The sequence below is a fragment of the Mytilus californianus genome, unplaced genomic scaffold (assembly GCF_021869535.1).
Source record: "Mytilus californianus isolate M0D057914Y unplaced genomic scaffold, xbMytCali1.0.p SCAF_4, whole genome shotgun sequence".
NCBI classification, from domain to species: Eukaryota; Metazoa; Mollusca; class Bivalvia; order Mytilida; family Mytilidae; genus Mytilus; species Mytilus californianus.
The window spans coordinates 25,082,056-25,100,199 of NW_026262690.1; the positions used below are offsets into that span (position 1 = coordinate 25,082,056).

At 31.0% G+C, this 18,144-nt stretch overlaps 1 protein-coding gene across 4 annotated transcripts in view; it reads right to left on the minus strand.

Moving 5' to 3' along the window:
* The window catches only part of LOC127737767 (proline-rich protein HaeIII subfamily 1-like), a 28,009-nt gene extending 11,764 nt beyond the window's left edge, over positions 1-16,245 (minus strand). Inside the window, exons 1-2 of one of the 4 annotated variants that reach the window (XM_052248672.1) lie at positions 16,147-16,245; positions 2,770-2,785 (exon numbers count right to left, since the gene is read on the minus strand). In XM_052248672.1, coding sequence (XP_052104632.1) covers positions 2,770-2,778 — 9 coding nt within the window. In that variant the 5' untranslated portion in view covers positions 2,779-2,785; positions 16,147-16,245. Of the gene's footprint in view, positions 1-2,769; positions 2,786-10,603; positions 10,718-14,457; positions 14,578-16,146 lie in introns of those variants that run through there. The other 3 variants (XM_052248670.1, XM_052248671.1, XM_052248669.1) reach the window with 3 other exon arrangements.
* Positions 16,246-18,144: the final 1,899 nt, after the last annotated feature.

Sequence of the window (18,144 nt, forward strand, 5' to 3'; positions counted from 1 at the left end):
AAAACACAACATAGAAAACTAAAGACTGAGCAACACAAACCCCACCAAAATCTGGGGGTGATCTCAGGTACTCCGGAAGGGAAAGCAGATCCTGCTCCACATGTGACCCCCGTCGTGTTTTTCATGTTAGTACAAACTCGGTAATACGTCTATTCGGTAGGTCACAATCGAGAAAAGGGGACGGGATTGTAGTTAGGACATTAGGAACATAGCCGTTATCATCTGTGAAACGGATACCATAACGGTCAACCAACTCGTGATGGCGTCCGTAAAACTTACGAAGGGATGATTTCAACTTCACCAATTGGAACTCTTGGTTTAATAACTTCCTTGTGAGCAGCAACCCTCTATCACGGAAATTATAATAGGAAATACAAGCCCTGGAATATCGTATCAACTGGGAGATATATACTCCGTATGCAGGCGCTGCTGGAATGTTGCTACATAGAAATGGAAAGTTCACCATTGGGAAGCTGAAATCATCTCTTTTGTCGTAAAATTTTATTTACAACCGACCCTCATTGTCAATTTCTAGATGTAAGTCAAGATATGAGGCAGACTTAACTGTATCTGTTGTATCCTTTATCTCAAGTTCTATGGGATAGATGCGTTCAACATAGTCACCCAATTTTGAATTATTTAGTGAGAGAACATCATCTATATAGCGGAAAGTAAAGTTGAAGGATACTGCTAACTTCTTTTCTTTCTTCCTAAGAAGTTCCTGTATGAAGTCAGCCTCATATGAATAAAGGAACAAGTCGGCAAGAAGATGGGCACAGTTTGTTCCCATGGGAATGCCGATTGTTCGTTGAAAAACACGTCCTCCAAACGTAACAAATATGTTGTCAATTAAGAAACCAAGCATCTTGATAATGTCAGTTTCAGAAAATTTGTTGTTTGAATCAGAGTGATTTTTTACAAAGTAGGTTTTATCCCTCCCTAAGACAAGATACTTGTATCTACGTTGGCCATTCTTTTTTATGAAACAAAGCAGGACCAACTCTTTCAATTTGTCTATTAGTTTGGAATGGGGAATACTTGTGTAAAGTGTAGAAAAGTCAAAAGTTTTAATACTATTGAAAGATGAAAGAGTAACAGTCGAGAACACTGATTATGGTAACGGTCCAGAACACTTATCATAGTAACAGTACTGAAAACTGTGCATTGTACAATGTTACGGTCTAGTACTCTTTTTATACAAATTGTATAGAAACTATTCATAATAACTGTCTTAAACACTGATCATACTGGCTGTTTAAAACTCCAATCATAGTAGCGATCTAGAACTCTGATGAAGCTAATGGCCCAGAACTCTATTCATATTGATGCTTTTTTGAAACTCAGATTATAGCTACAGTCTGGAATTGTGACTATATCAAAGTAACGGTAATGAATTCTGATCATGCAAACAGTTTTAATCCCTGATTAAACTAACGGTCTTGAATCCTGACCAAAGCAATATTCAAAACACTTATACAGAATTCCGATTGAAGGGACATTAACTGTCAAATTCATATTCAATGATTTGAGCCAAATTCTCATTTTGGATTTATAACATACTATTATTTTATGTTATTTTATTTTTTATTTTATTTTAAAAATGTATATTCAAATTACAGAAAGTAAAAAAAGAAACAAATAACAATGCATGGACTCGTTTTAATGTATCAGCATTTCGTTCGTATTTTGGACTAGACACCATTTTTTATTAAATTTGCATATCATCGTCATATTTTTGTGTTGGTCGGACGAGCCAACGAAATGGTTATTCCTGGTGTCTCTCTTGTTTCAATTTTCTTTTTAATGAATGAACCACATGCTGAACACTGCGCAACCCATCCACTAGAGATAAAATTGAAGGTTGCATGGATAAGGATTCAAATGAGTTGAATTATTGACTTGCAAGCCAAAAATACATCAGCCATGTTTTTTGTTGTTGCTTATTTTGAAGAAATTGAACCAAACTAACTGTTAATAGCGAAATATTATTTCTATAGTCAGCTTTCATAAATGTTTATAAGAAACACAAACACGCATTTTGTGTCTAATTCGTAGATAATGGCCCTTTAAACAAATGTTGAATTCTCTGATCATATAAACAGTTAAATTCTCATCAAAGTAATTATCTAAAAGAGTCTACTTACATCCACTTCATTTGGACTTTGGTGGATAGTTGTCTCATTGGCAATCATACCACATCTCCTTATTTTTATATAGAACTTTATAACGATCTAGAAGTCTTATCATGCTAATGGTGTAGGACTGTACTCAAGTAAGGGTATAGAACTCCAATCTTATAAATGATCTTGAACTCTGATCCTACTGGGCATAGTATCAGTCCAGAACTATGATGATGGTAACAGAAATGTTTGCTCTAGAACTAGGACAATTGTGACGATCAGGAGTTTTCAAGATTTCGATCAATTTAAACTTTACAGTTTTCAATTAATCTTAGACGAGAGTTTAAAAAAATTATATCATGTATTTATTTTTTGTCTAGGTTTCTTCGTTTCTCTGTCATGTCCTTGTACACTTTTGATCTCCCTTACATTAGTTAATGAAATTGTGACCGACTAATCTACAACTAAAATGTACGTAAATATGAATTTTTAACGATATAACAAATCAAAAGACAACTAAAGGTCATTTATTGCCAAATCTCTCTCTCTCTCTCTCTCTCTCTCTCTCTCTCTCTCTCTCTCTCCTATTTTGATAGTGTGTGGTTAAATATGACAATAATGTGTTTTAAAGAAAAGTGATTCAACTTACCTGTGCCATATTTTTCCTGCAATGTGAAAACTAATATAAAAAGAAATACAATCCTGAGATGACTGATATGTAAATGTCTATTGTATATTATTCGTATGCATTATGTAATGTATATTGAGTTTATCTAATTTGGAATGGTGAGAAAAAATAGATGTATATTACAACGTTTTTTTTATTCGCATTTTTCAATATGTAATGACCAAAATTAGATTTTTAAACCAACGGTTGTTCATGCTGACCTTTCTTTAAAAGAGTTATGGTTGTTATAAGGAATTTATTTCCCTTCCTTTTTGAAGCGTTTTCGTTTTTATCTGACACAAGCATGTTGACAAAAGATTCCGTCATTAGAACCCAGGACCTTGTTTCTATTTTTGTTTAACCTATATCCTTTATATATATATTTTTAACTCAACACATCCTTTATTTTTTTTGTCTATTTGAAGTATCCTTGAAAAGCATCCGCCAACTACACCAACATTAGATATGTTAAATGTGTTGTTACTAAAGCGCAAATGTCTGTAGAAAAAGCCGAAATTTTCTCATAATGGAAGCGCAAATATACAGAATTATTTATTATTTTGACAAAATATCAACACAGTTATAAAATTGTTGTTAATATTCTGAAAAATATAAAAATTAAAAAGTGAAGATTGAAAATAAAATAAGTGCAATTTTTGGAAATATTTCATAAAGTTTGCCAGGAATGAACTTGAAAAATAAAATAATGTAATAAAAAAAATCTTTTATTTATTTGCCTTATTTATTGTTATTGTTTTGTAATAATAAATTATTTTATTAAAGTGTCACGTATTGATTGACAGTTGAACAATATACAATTAAACATACGCAGTATTTAGAATAATCATTATCCAACCTATTTGACTTATGAGACACTGTCAAAATGTATTACAAGGTAATTACTTCGTTCTTAAATTTTGATATAGGACAAATAATAAACTTTAACAAATAAATGCAACTGTTCAGTAGCCAAGCTTTATAATTGACATAATGTAAACCGTATTCTGCATCCTAGCTGGCATTTTTGCCACCCATATATCTAAGTGATCATCGAACTTCTGAAGAACACTAAGGCAGTAACAGAATGCACCTCATCAAGTGTGCAGCAGGAAGAGCTCGACCACCAATAGGACGCCGATACAGAGTGATAAACTCAAAACTTCAGCTACTGAAAGAATGATTCAAAGAGGGACTCAAAAGACTACTCTGACGCATCATTTTATCTACTCCATTTGAACTGAATGAATTTGTGAATCATATTTTGTGATTTGTGACCATGTAAATCTATTGTTTGTGAGTCTTCAAGTGTATTGTTGTGTGACGTTTATGATAAGAACATTATGCATATAGTGCTTTATATTATTTGTTTTTACATTGTGCTTTATTTATACCCTCTTTGTAATAAATAAAACAAGTAACTTTATATATTTGGAAAATAATGTTTGTAATAAAAAGATAGCTGAGCTCTTTATGTTATATTAGTGTCTCAGGTTGATAAGGATGTGATATTGAAAAAGCCAGATGATATTCTCTATTTATTACTATGATCTACAGTGCAGGAAATTACTTTTTCAATATATAGTTTTTAAATTGAAAGGTTTGATAGTCAAATTACAAAATGTTAGAATATGGAGTATTGCAGTATTGCAGTATTGCAGTAAAAGCGCTTACTAAAATATATAGATTTTTACCAAATACTAAAGTTTGAAATAAATGGACTTATATTATTTGAGCTAAAATTATCGAAAAAGTATTTTTAACAGAACATTACAATGGCCTAAAGTAAGATTGTATCAATGGGACAATCAAAATTGAAATCGACTGACATACAGCACCATTGCTACAGGTAAAAGGGACAACAAGAAAGGCAGAGAAGACTACACTCAACATTACAGATGTCATTGAGCACAACAAACCTCTCTGGTGAAGAACACGATAAAGGAATGATAAGCAGTTCCACTAGTGGCATCCTTCGTGACTGTTTGTATATGTTATGACGATTTTCACTTTTGTTGTTCCAGATTAATGAGACTTAGAGCTTACAGAGAGAATAAAACGTTATTTTTACTTGATGCGCATTAACTCATGGATGCCTTGTGTTATTTACTTCAAACCAAATTATTAAGAATGGCGGTCGGAAGTTGTGCATACCTTTTGACGATTTTTACTTTTGTCGTTTCAGACTTATATGATTTTAATCAATAGAAATTAAACAATCTACCTCTCAGGTCAAAATGATTAAGTCATCTTTCAAATAAGTGCAGTTAATTTTCCCATTTGTTGGTCCATAATAAAAAAGACTTTGACCTTCGAAAAATAATAACTTTTTCCAATGTCGTGCACTTATTGAAGCATGTCTGAGTGATTTCCAATCATTAAGAAATAATGTCTGACTGTTTGTTTAAGTTAAGACGATTTTTAGGGATTTCCAGAGTAATGTCTAATTTAATCTGGATATCATCATAGCAATATGATTTTTTTTCGAGGGTTAGAGACTCATTATTCTGGACGGAGGTAAATATGCAGGAGAAAAAAAAACAAGTAACATTTCACTTAATGAGCACTAATTGTGTATGCCTTGTGTCTTTTTAACACAATTAATCAATTTTATTCCACCTTTGCTGTTAACAATTTACTTAATCTACAGCTTCGCTTAAGTATCCCTGTATATTAGTTATTGAATATCTAGGGAAAATATTCAATAAAGTAGATCTATTAAGTTAGATATATTTATACATTAGAACTGTTTAGAGTTTTTATGCCTTGTGTTTTTTGCTTCAAACAAAATTATCAAGAATGGTGGTAGAAGTTTGCATACTTTTTTCGATTTTCACTTTTGTCCGTCCAGATTAATGAATTTTAACCTCTAAAAAAATAAGTAATTATTAATTCAAATCAAAATGATAAACAGTCATAACAAAATATAACAAAAATACCGAACTCCAAGACAAATTCAAAAAAGGGGAAGTCCATGCATAACAACTGACAAAATCAAATGTTAGACTTTATCAACCAATGGAAAACAACTGTCATACTCCTGACTTGGTCATGCATTTTCCATTAAAAAATATGGCTAAAAACTTGGTTTTATAGCTAGTTTAACATCCTACTTGAAAAAAAAAGATATAACTAAAGATAACTACTGACGATTTACTAATATGACGGGCTACACTAGTTATTTAAGCAATCAATCCCCTATATTTATTTGATGCAGATATTTTCATGTATGCCCTATAAAAATTGTCTTTGGGCCTGCTTACCCTGATTCTTTACATACTTATATACGTATGTTCTAATCTTAATCGTCCCTAAATAATCATACCAGAGTACAATGTGATGTGAATGATGATGCTAAGTTAGCATTTTGTGTTTTAATAACGCCACTTTTTAGCCAAAAACGGAGGGAGTCGAGAACAATTTATCTTGAGAGTTATAGTTAAACGTACATAATTGGAATATTGAACAATCAAGAATCATAACGAAACAAAAAGACCAGCTAAACAAATTCACAGATACTACGTTTATGTCTATGCATTTAAAGTGCCTTTAAACAATTTGGTGCGGTCTCACGTCGAGTGGAGTTCATTTGATACCAACAATTTCCACTCCAATATATATCTATTCATGCCCTGACTTATGATATCATAAACATGTTATCCCAAACACACATTAAAATCTGGGTACAGAGAAGTCAAACTAATATCTAAATAATATAAGTTCATTTATCCAAAGACAAGAAACAGTACGTTTCATAAAGAGGTGGAAGATACAATTTTCCAAAGGGACAATAGAAACTCACAAGTCGGAGAGACAGACAAAACCATTCGAAAAAACGAAAAAGACTATAATACAAACAATAGTCTACAAAAGACTATTCGATCACAGGTGCTCCTGAAAGGTGGGCACAATCTGCTCCCCATGTAAGATAGACGTTATTTTTAGTTTTTCTTGAGACCCATTTTTATATTCTCTTTTATTCTCGAGTGAACGATACAGTTACAGGGAAGGTAATGATGTCGCTAACGTGAAATGGTATTTTTCGGGACATCAAAATGTGACATATAAGGAAAAGATCATGTTTCGACTGATTTCAATCATTTACCTTGAAAACAAGTACACCGACTCCTCTTTTTTAAAATAACATTTGGCTTTACTATGTACAAAGATTATTTGTACCAAGTATTATCAACAAATCACAATTTTTATATTTTTTTTAAATTAGATAAATATATGAAGCAAAACATACCGTTTTTTTTAAGCAAAACAAGAATGTGTCCATAGTACACGGATGCCCTACTCGCGCTATCGTTTTCTGTGTTCAGTGGACCGTGAAATTGGGGTCAAAACACTAATTTGGCACTAAAATTAGAAAGATCATATCATAGGGAATATGTGTAAAAAGTTTCATGTTGATTGGACTTCAGCTTCATCAAAAGCTACCTTGACCAAAAACTTTAACCTGAAGCGGAACAGACGGACGAACGAACGGACGAACGGACGGACGAACGAACGGACGCATAGACCGAAAAACATAATACCCCTAGATGGGGCATAAAAATTAACAAAAATGTTGGTTTTTTTTCAAAGAATTGTTTCACAAATTTAGAGCATGCTAACGTTAAAAAGTTATATTAAAAAAATCCGCTATGTTTATCATTGAAACAAATAAGTTAGATATGTCTGTCCAAAAACGACATTTTGGGTACATATCTACTCCATTTATCTCTAAAAGTAGCACATGAAGTATACTTGTTAATTGCATATTTGAACTACCTTGGTGAAAAAAAGCTTGTATGTAAATTTCGTCAAAAAATCACCGTGGGCTCAAAACTGAATTGTACGCCCTTTATTCTATAGTGTTGCATTAAAAATACTTTGCTTACATTGTGATCTTTAAGGAGCTAATTAAGAGAAACAAACTGAGGTCATCATTTAATAGCTTTATAAATAAATTGTATACTTCACCCAAAATTTATATATACGGAGCAGTTGATTTCTAAGTTTTTGAATTGTTCAAATTCTTATCAAATATTCTAACAATACCATGACAGCCAACATTATTGTCTGTTTTATTATGAATACCTCACTCGTTATTTTATTTAAATTATTGAAAGGTTAAAATGTATTTGCTTACTAATAATGTATATTTAGAAATGATCGCTGTATGCTTATTGATGTCTTCAAACTTTAAGTTCGTATGTTATACCATTAGCTGTTAAGCTGTTTGAAATATTTTGACGAAATATATCCAAAAGCTAAGTTAAATAACCTAAATTTAGCATTATTCAACCATGTTGACTTGTTCTTGTAGCGCAGAAAACGCATTTTTGGCGGAAACGGATTTCTACTCCTACAGCAATGATTAATTCTGAGTTGGGAATATTTCCTTTATTTTCATCTCGTAAATGAAAAATAATAAAATATTGGATCCATTTATTACGGACGAGAAACTGTCTTGTTAGAGCTATGTACAATGGCATGTATGATAATTGTAACTCACACAATAAGGGAGAAATCCGTTTGTGCCACAACTCATTTGGGCCAATGCTACGTTATCGTAACTATTTTGCTAAATAACTAGTATCATTTGAGCCACAAATGAAATATATCATTCAGCCTATTCATATGTAAAATCTTAGTGCACTATATAAATAAATAAATATTCAATGATTTAAATGCATTACCTGTGTATTCAATTCCTTTAGATCATGAATGACAAGTGTTGATAGTTAGCTAATAGTCTAAATGATAAGTGTAGATAGGTTATGTATAGTATAGCTAATATACGGCTATATTAGTCATTTCAGCAGCACCTTTATATGAAATATATATATCTCCCATTTGATATGATACTCTAGAGCTTATTCACGTTTCTGATCATGGGGTCTGGTAGAGCGTCGCTGCTTTCACGGAAGATATTATCAGAATTCTTAATAGTTAAGTTGAACTCGTCTCTTAGTAAATTTAATTGAAGAATATTTTATTGAATATAATTTCAGTGAGTTTGATACTTGTTGAAATGCCTTTCCTGTATTTTCAGTACGATTCAGAATTATTGAACTATTGTGTTTGTTTATAGAACAAAATATTCAAAAAATGAATCAAAAACTCAAATAACAGAGTTGAACATAATGTTTCTTAAACAATGGAGAATGGTCATTAATGAAGATCTGAAAAAAATGTGGAAATAGAGAATGTAAAAATGGTGTAACATCTTTGAATAAAGCTATAATAACAGATGCATAATAGGTGTGTAAAAATTTAAGAATCTGGTTTAAAAAAAATCACAGGAGAAGGTAATTGCACCAAATTGTTACCGACTTTTGAAAATTTTGCTGAAAAAGTTTTGAAATCTCGAAAATGATATCGATCTTGACCACCATTTTGTCATCATTTACAGCTAATTAAAATTTTAAGAGCATTCTTCAATTTGGTTGAACGGTTCATAAGTAATTGCACGGAAACCACATACAATTCCATTTTCAATCTATCAAGGACCATTACTCCTGAATGGCAAAAGTGAAAATCGTCAATATAGATCTTGACCTTTATTTTGTCATCACTAACTAAATATTAAAATTTGAAGAGCATTGGTTGAACAGTTCATAAGTTATTGCACGGAAACAACATAAAGTGCAATTTTCCAATATATCAGGACCATAACTCCTGAACGGTACAAGTGAAATGGTTTATATAAAACTTGACCTGCATTTTGTCATCAGTAATTATAACAACATATTTTAAATTTTAAAAGCATTGGTTGAGTGGTACATACATTATTGCATAAGAAACGACATAAAGTGGCATTTTCAAAGATGTAAGGATCATAACTCCTGAACAGTAAAAGTGAAAATCGTCAATATCGAGCTTGACTTCTATTTTGCCTATAAGGTTCCATTTTCCAATATATCAAGGTCCATTACTCCTGAACAACAGAAGTAAAAATTGTCAATATCAAACTTGACCTCCATTTTGTTATCAGTAACAAAATATAATAATTTGAAAAACATTAGTTTGAATGGCTGTAAGTTGTAGCACGGAAAAAACATAATGTGCCATTTTCCAAAATATCAAAGACTATATTTCCTGAACAGTAAAAGTGAAAATTGTCAATTTCGAATTAGACCTCCATTTTGTCATAGTTTCAACATATAAAAATTTAAAAAGCACCGTTTGTAGAGTTCATATCGGATACTGCTAGGAGCCAGCCGCCCGTAGTACTTCACCATTTAAATTACCGGAATTTTCCTTCGGAAAACCCTATTAAAAAAGGTAGCGACTTTTCCCTACAAAATCGAACGCCCGACCGACATCACCATACTATAAACTGGTGCAACTCTTAATTGCGGCGGACGATTCTAGTTCAAAATCAAATGTACGATGAATTTCTGGGGTTTTTTTTTCAGTTAAAAAACTAATCTTAATAAAAAAAAATAATTTCCGAGTTAACTTATTATTTTAAATACATGAAAATTTAAGCTTTGGATTATTATTCACCATATAGCGTCTAGCTTGCTAGTTTGTTGCTTAGTCTGATCATTGTTTTTCCATACATACTTTTTTCATGAAAAACATATGTTTTCTATTTTCAAAATACTTTGCAAATATATATTGAACATACCTTTCTGTCGGGTCAAAAAGGATAGTTTATGTATCTTTTGGGCTAAATTTCTAAAACAATATCATTTGCATAATATGATAGCAGTCTTTTATTTTAAATCACTAGTTTTCCAATTCTCGTTGAAGAAATTAAAAACATAAAAAATGGAAATAACTTAAAATAAACTGACAACAGGACTGAAAAATTAATTTTTACCTGTTTGAAATTTCCTGTCGCCGGCCTTACTTCCTTCTTTATTTCGCAGAACTGGGCGAATTTAAAACCGTAACGGTTGTGTTGTTATCTTTAATAGTTGGTATATTGAGACGGGTAACAATAAACAAGAACACATAAACAGGGATTTAAACATTTTATAATGCGTTATTATTTTTGCATATATTTCTCTAAACTACCTGTTGATTTATTTAACATTAAAATCAACGTAAATTAACTTATTCTGACAGCTTGACGATTATTCTATTTACTAAATTGTAAACAAAATCAGTTCTGGAACATTATAATTTTTAATATTCTGTTGCCTTATCTTAAGGTTTACAGCGTTTTATGTAGAAAATCGTATAAGTGTTGAAATGAGATGTTTCAACATTTGAAATTTCCAGCAACTTTATGGTGTTTAAACATGTAGATATTTCTCAAAAGAATATAATAAGAACGTTTCTGTCAATGGCACCCCTTAACGTAACTATTTTGCTGTTTTGTTTAGGCCTTTTTGATTTTCATGCTCGCTAAAGTTTCCTTTTTTGGCTTTCCAAACAACTACACGTGTTGTGTGCACGGGAATCATATTACATTTTTGTTTTATCATCTCTGGTTTGTTTTAAAATGTAAAAATAAGAAAAATCACCAAAAATTTATAAATAAGGTTAAAATAAAAATAAAAACATTAATATGACAATTCAAATGAGTTCTTTGTGGATGCGTTATTCTAAAACGGTAGCCCCCTATTAACACGCATTAACTGAAATAGACATTTAGAGGTCAAAATATAGTTTTCAGTAAAAGGGAACGTTCCAGCACAGTACGACAAGTTGTAACTTGTCCCCGAATATAGATGTTAGTTGATATTATTATACTATACTATATTAACCAATAAAAAAGAAGATAATACAACATATGTTTCTTTCTTTCAACACAATAACCCATTTTTCGATAAACTAAGTAGGTAAAATAACTATTTGTGAATATATCAAAGTAAAAAATAAGCATTTATATTCATTCGCGCTATTTGCATGTCGAAGAATTGTCGATTATCGTCAGATGAAAATGACAATGACCACATTTTCGGTTGCAGTTCTGATTTAGACATAGAACATCCTTTAAAAAAAAAACAAATGCAAAAAAGGTAGCATAACTTCATATTAGTTTCAGTTGAATAATACAGTTATGTCTTACATTAAAAGGTGAATATCTAAACTTATTAAATCTTGAAAAAGTTTATTTTCCTCGATTTGATAAAATTGTGTATCAGTTTTGCTGAAAGTAATAAGGATGTAAAAATGTCTGATAACAATACCAATACTAAGTTCTGAAACAACATGAAGAGACAGCGACAATGCCCTGCTAGATTCAATGGGAGCAGTATAGTTTTGTTAGAACTAAACCCCTTTCTCTTTTATTGCGATACTTCAAAGTAAAAACACTTGAATAAAGTTATCCAGAAAGATGCACTGAACTAAATTATTATGGTATTACAAAACATTTAGGCACGTCTTATCAAATACATGTACCGGTATTACAATATACAATGTATTTACGAGATTTGAACATCGGTAAACTACTGTCGCCTTAATATTGTATAAAATAATGATTACTTCTTAAATGATTGCTTAGCTAAACACATTACAATAAAATAGTGTTGATAGTTAGCTAATTGTCTGAATGACAAGTGTAGATAGGTTATGTATACTAGTAGTATTGCTAATTTTATGAGTTTCATCAAACGAAACAAGGAAATCACAAAGATATACACAAAATAATACGTAATGAATTGCATATTTCTCTTTGTAGTACCTTGTACACACAAACACACACATGGACAACGGCTATATTAGTCATTTCAGCAGCATCTTTATATGAAATATATATCTCCCATTTCTAGAGCTTATTCACGTTTCTGATCATGGGGTCTGGTAGAGCGTCGCTGCTTTCACGGAAGCTATTATTAGGATTCTTAATAGTTAAGTTGAACTCGTCTCTTAGTAAATTTAATAGATGAATATTTTATTGAATATAATTTCAGTGAGTTTGATACTTGTTGAAATGCCTTTACTGTATTTTCAGTACGATTCAGGAATTATTGAACTGTTGTGTTTGTTTATAGAACAAAATATTCAAAACATGAATCAAAAACTCAAATAACAGAGTTGAACATAATGTTTCTTAAACAATGGAGAATGGTCATTAATGAAGATCTGAAAAAAATGTGGAAATAGAGAATGTAAAAATGGTGTAACATCTTTGAATAAAGCTATAATAACAGATGCATAATAGGTGTGTAAAAATTTAAGAATCTGGTTTAAAAAAAATCACAGGAGAAGGTAATTGCACCAAATTGTTACCGACTTTTGAAAATTTTGCTGAAAAAGTTTCGAAATCTCGAAAATGATATCGATCTTGACCACCATTTTGTCATCATTAACAGCTCATTAAAATTTAAGAGCATTCTTCAATTTGGTTGAACGGTTCATAAGTAATTGCACGGAAACCACATACAATTCCATTTTCAATCTATCAAGGACCATTACTCCTGAATGGCAAAAGTGAAAATCGTCAATATAGATCTTGACCTTTATTTTGTCATCACTAACTAAATATTAAAATTTGAAGAGCATTGGTTGAACAGTTCATAAGTTATTGCACGGAAACAACATAAAGTGCAATTTTCCAATATATCAGGACCATAACTCCTGAACGGTACAAGTGAAATGGTTTATATAAAACTTGACCTGCATTTTGTCATCAGTAATTATAACAACATATTTTAAATTTTAAAAGCATTGGTTGAGTGGTACATACATTATTGCACAAGAAACGACATAAAGTGGCATTTTCAAAGATGTAAGGATCATAACTCCTGAACAGTAAAAGTGAAAATCGTCAATATCGAGCATGACTTCTATTTTGCCTATAAGGTTCCATTTTCCAATATATCAAGGTCCATAACTCCTGAACAGCAGAAATACAAATTGTCAATATCAAACTTGATCTCCATTTTGTCATCAGTAACAAAATATAATAATTTGAAAAACATTAGTTTGAATGGCTGTAAGTTGTAGCACGGAAAAAACATAATGTGCCATTTTCCAAAATATCAAAGACTATAATTCCTGAACAATAAAAGTGAAAATTGTCAATTTCGAATTAGATCTCCATTTTGTCATCAGTTTCAACATATTAAAATTAAAAAGCACTGTTTATAGAGTTCATAACGGACACTACTAGGAGCCAGCCGCCCGTAGTACTTCACCATTTAAATTACCGGAATTTTCCTTCGGAAAACCCTATTAATAAAGGTAGCGACTTTTCCCTACAAAATCGAACGCCCGACCGACATCACCATACTATAAACTGGTGCAACTCTTAATTGCGGCGGACGATTCTAGTTCAAAATCAAATGTACGATGAATTTCTGGGGGTTTTTTTTCAGTTAAAAAACTAATCTTAATAAAAAAAAATAATTTCCGAGTTAACTTTTTATTTTAAAAAATAAATAAAAAATTTAAACTTTGGATTAATATTCACCATATAGCGTCTAGCTTACTAGTTTGTTGCTTAGTCTGATCATTGTTTTTCCATACATACTTTTTTTCATGAAAAACATATGTTTTCTATTTTCAAAATACTTTGCAAATATATATTGAACATACCTTTCTGTCGGGTCAAAAAGGATAGTTAATGTATCTTTTGGGCTAAATTTCTACAACAATATCATTTGCAGAAATGCATAATATGATAGCAGTCTTTTATTTTAAATCACTAGTTTTCCAATTCTCGTTGAAGTAATAAAAAAACATAAAAAATGGAAATAACTTAAAATAAACTGACAATACCTTTTTTACCTGTTTGAAATTTCCTGTCGCCGGCCTTACTTCCTTCTTTATTTCGCGGAAATGGGCGAATTTAAAACCGTAACAGTTGTGTTGTTATCTTTAATAGTTGGTATATAGACGGGTAACAATAAACAAGAACACGTAAACAGGGATTTAAACATTTTATAATGCGTTTTTATTTTTGCATATATTTCTCTAAACTACCTGTTGATATATTTAACATAAAAACATGTCATCGTAAATTAACTTATTCTGACAGCTTGACGATTATTCTATTTACTAAATTGTAAACAAAATCAGTTCTGGAACATCATAATTTTCAATATTCTGTTGCCTTATCTTAAGGTTTACAGCGTTTTTATAGAAAATCGTATAAGTGTTGAAATGAGATGTTTCAACATTCGAATTTTCCAGCAACTTTATGGTGTTCAAACATGTAGATATTTCTCAAAAGAAAATAATAAGAACGTTTCTGTCAATGGCACCCCTTAACGTAACTATTTTGCTGTTTTGTTTAGGCCTTTTTGATGTTCATGCTCGCTAAAGTTTCCATTTTTTGGCTTTCCAAACTACATGTGTTGTGTGCACGGGAGTCATATTTCATTTCATGGAATGGTTGATGTTGAGACAATTAGCCAGTCACAAAATCAGCTACATAGCTGTTGGTTATCGAAGGCCTTAAACTTTATGCAAAGGCTTAAACTATACATATCAAGGAAATCAAATGGTAATATTTCAAATAATTTCAAAACGTTTTTCAAACATTTATTTAACACAAATCAATCAAATTGTATCTGAAAGGTAACTTACAGCATTACCTCTGAAAGAATGTTCGTTTTGGTTAAAAATGTTTTTTTTTTAGATTTTATCCTCTAATTACCAAAAACTTTGAAATTGCATATTAAAGCCATCTTGAAGAATTTATAAATTGGTTATATGTTTAGATATACAGCATTCTTTTGTTACAACAAAGTACATCTACATTTGAAGCTGTGATATCAATTCAGGGGGAATTTTCCTAAAGGTAACTGTGATTTTGAGATACATATTAAAAATACTTTCCCCGGATTGATAAAACAATATGAGAAAATGAATCATTCAAAAAATAGGAAAATGTTCATATAATAATAATGTTGGAAAACTTGTTTACTTATTTTTTGTTAATAGATATAATTTTCGTTTTTCTGTCAGCAACACATGTACTGCAAAGCTTCATGATATGCTGTAATATACGTAGCAAATTATTCATTTCATGTTTTATAATGTAATATTAAACAAAATATTCGTATGACCAACAAATAATGTTTTAAAAATGCTCCGCGGCAACCGGGTTAACGTATTTTGTTAATCGTGACATACCCGGTAGTATCTTTTTCATCTTGACAGGTATTGAACAAAATCGGCGCTTTTAATAAGAGCGACGACTTAATGCCTTTAACGACATTTTACACATGTATGCTGTATAAAATTGCATTTTAGTGGAATCCTTGTATTGTTTTTATATGAAAATCTCAACATTATCACTCAATGAAAAAATTCCCAAACTGCATTCCTACTCTAATTAATTTCATTTATTACTACTACAAGTTGATGTTATATATGTTATTTTTGTTTTGCTGCTTAAAATTTAAGATTTTTCACATTTGAATTTTGAACGGGTCTTTCTTTTAAATAAGCAGTTAGCCTTACCTTATTTTATTTCCAAAATTAAGACCTACTTCCTAAATAGTTTCGCCGAACTGATTAAATATCAATAACAAGCCTTTGTTTGATATATCGATATGGTCATTAAAAACGTACCCACTTTACCCCCGATGAAAGCGTAACCACAGTGTTGAAATAAATGTTTAAATGAAATTATAGTTTTGTTTGGTTCATGATCTCAAAATCTTTGCAAAGCACACAAAATTGACACAGAAAAGGAAAGAAAAAAAACTTCACTCAATCTATAAGAAATAGGGAAATCGGGTGAATATTTAAGAAAGAATCCAGATTTTGAATTGCTTCTTACTGTTAAGAGATTATATATCTAATACAAGATTATATATCTTCATTCCTGGGGTCATGTCATCAAAGCTGTCTTAGGACTAGGACACGTCTTATGATGTGCTTAAGGTATGTTTAGTTCTTAGTCACGTTAGTCTCCTAAGATAAGATATGGTCATAATTACAAAGAGGAACTGAAAAAAAAGAATAAAATTTCTCTATTTGTTCACATGGGCCTTTCGTTTCCGAAAAATTTGAATCAACTCCTTTTCTTACCCATTCTGATCCAATGAATTTAAACCACTGCTCTGACGTCAGCCTATTCATTTACGGTGGTTTCTTTTTCTAGAATCAAAGCTTCTTTAAAATGCCTACCATGTTAAAACGTTCAAAAACAATTACTGTTACCTTGAGGGTATGTTTTGCTTTGAATAAACAAGAAATTTCTAATTTTGCTTCGGAAATTTACCAAAGGGTATTTTCTTTAAATTAATCTATTACAGACAGCAATAATTGTCCTTTTCTAGATTTTGATACATTGAATTTTCACACGGGAAACTATATACAAGAATTTACGACAAAAAAGACGATTTTTTCATTCCTTATTATTAATCTTAACAATTTTTGGAGGGGGGTGTTTCTTTGGTCCCTTCTACTGTGTTTATTTTTCACAACTTGTTCGCTATGCCGGTGTCTGTAGTCGCATTTTAGATTTCAATGAACGTAATTTCTGTATAACTGGCAAATCATTAAATATGGAAAACGTTCACTTAATTCTTTCATAGATACAAAAATTTGGTAAGGAGGTTCGGCTGTACTGTAGAATTCCTATTAAAATTCGTAATTCTAACGGTGATGTTGTTTGTAGAGCACGTAAATCTAGATACGATCCATGCCAACTCATTAATTCTTTGTATAATCTTATTTTAATTTAACACCGTAGTAAAGTCTTTAAAGCGGCATCAGTTACGAGATATACGAGATATAAAAAAAATAAAATATGATTATTTATTTTTTGGTTCAATCATTAATGAAAGTGAAATAGTGAAATAATAATTCGCTTTTAGCAGCCAATTTAGTTCAATTTTGTCGGAATAAGATAAGAAAACTCGCTGATGAATTATTCACACCTCATTGAATCCGTATTCATGTGACCTTCAATTTAACCCCTTAGCTGTAGATGGGTAACGCATGTATTCAGCTATTAAAAGGAAAAGAATGTCAACAATGAAAGTGAAACAAAAGGATGATCCATTTTGGTTGAATAATTCAATCCACAAAAAAATCATTCTTGTACAGGTAATCACGATGATAATCATACTTTTAAACCTACAATATGAAATCAAACAGACCTAGACAAGAGGCTGTCGAGTGACAGCAAACCGGATTTTCCTGCAGAGGTCGAACCCTGAACAGTAAAGCAAGTATGGACACAACATTTAAGCTTAAAACAGCTCTGAATTTGGATTGTGATTGAATATTTATAATAGATTATTATCTAATTAATAATGAAAATGATATTTGCAAATCTGAACCCCAAACAGGATCATGTAAAAATTAAACATTAACACACACAACAAAAATAAAATACCACAAAACAACTGTGACATCTACCTTCATAACACACATGACTTAAAAAAAATAGTTATAAAGAAATAATTTTGATGTTATTATTACTGGTTCATGGAATAAATTTGAGTT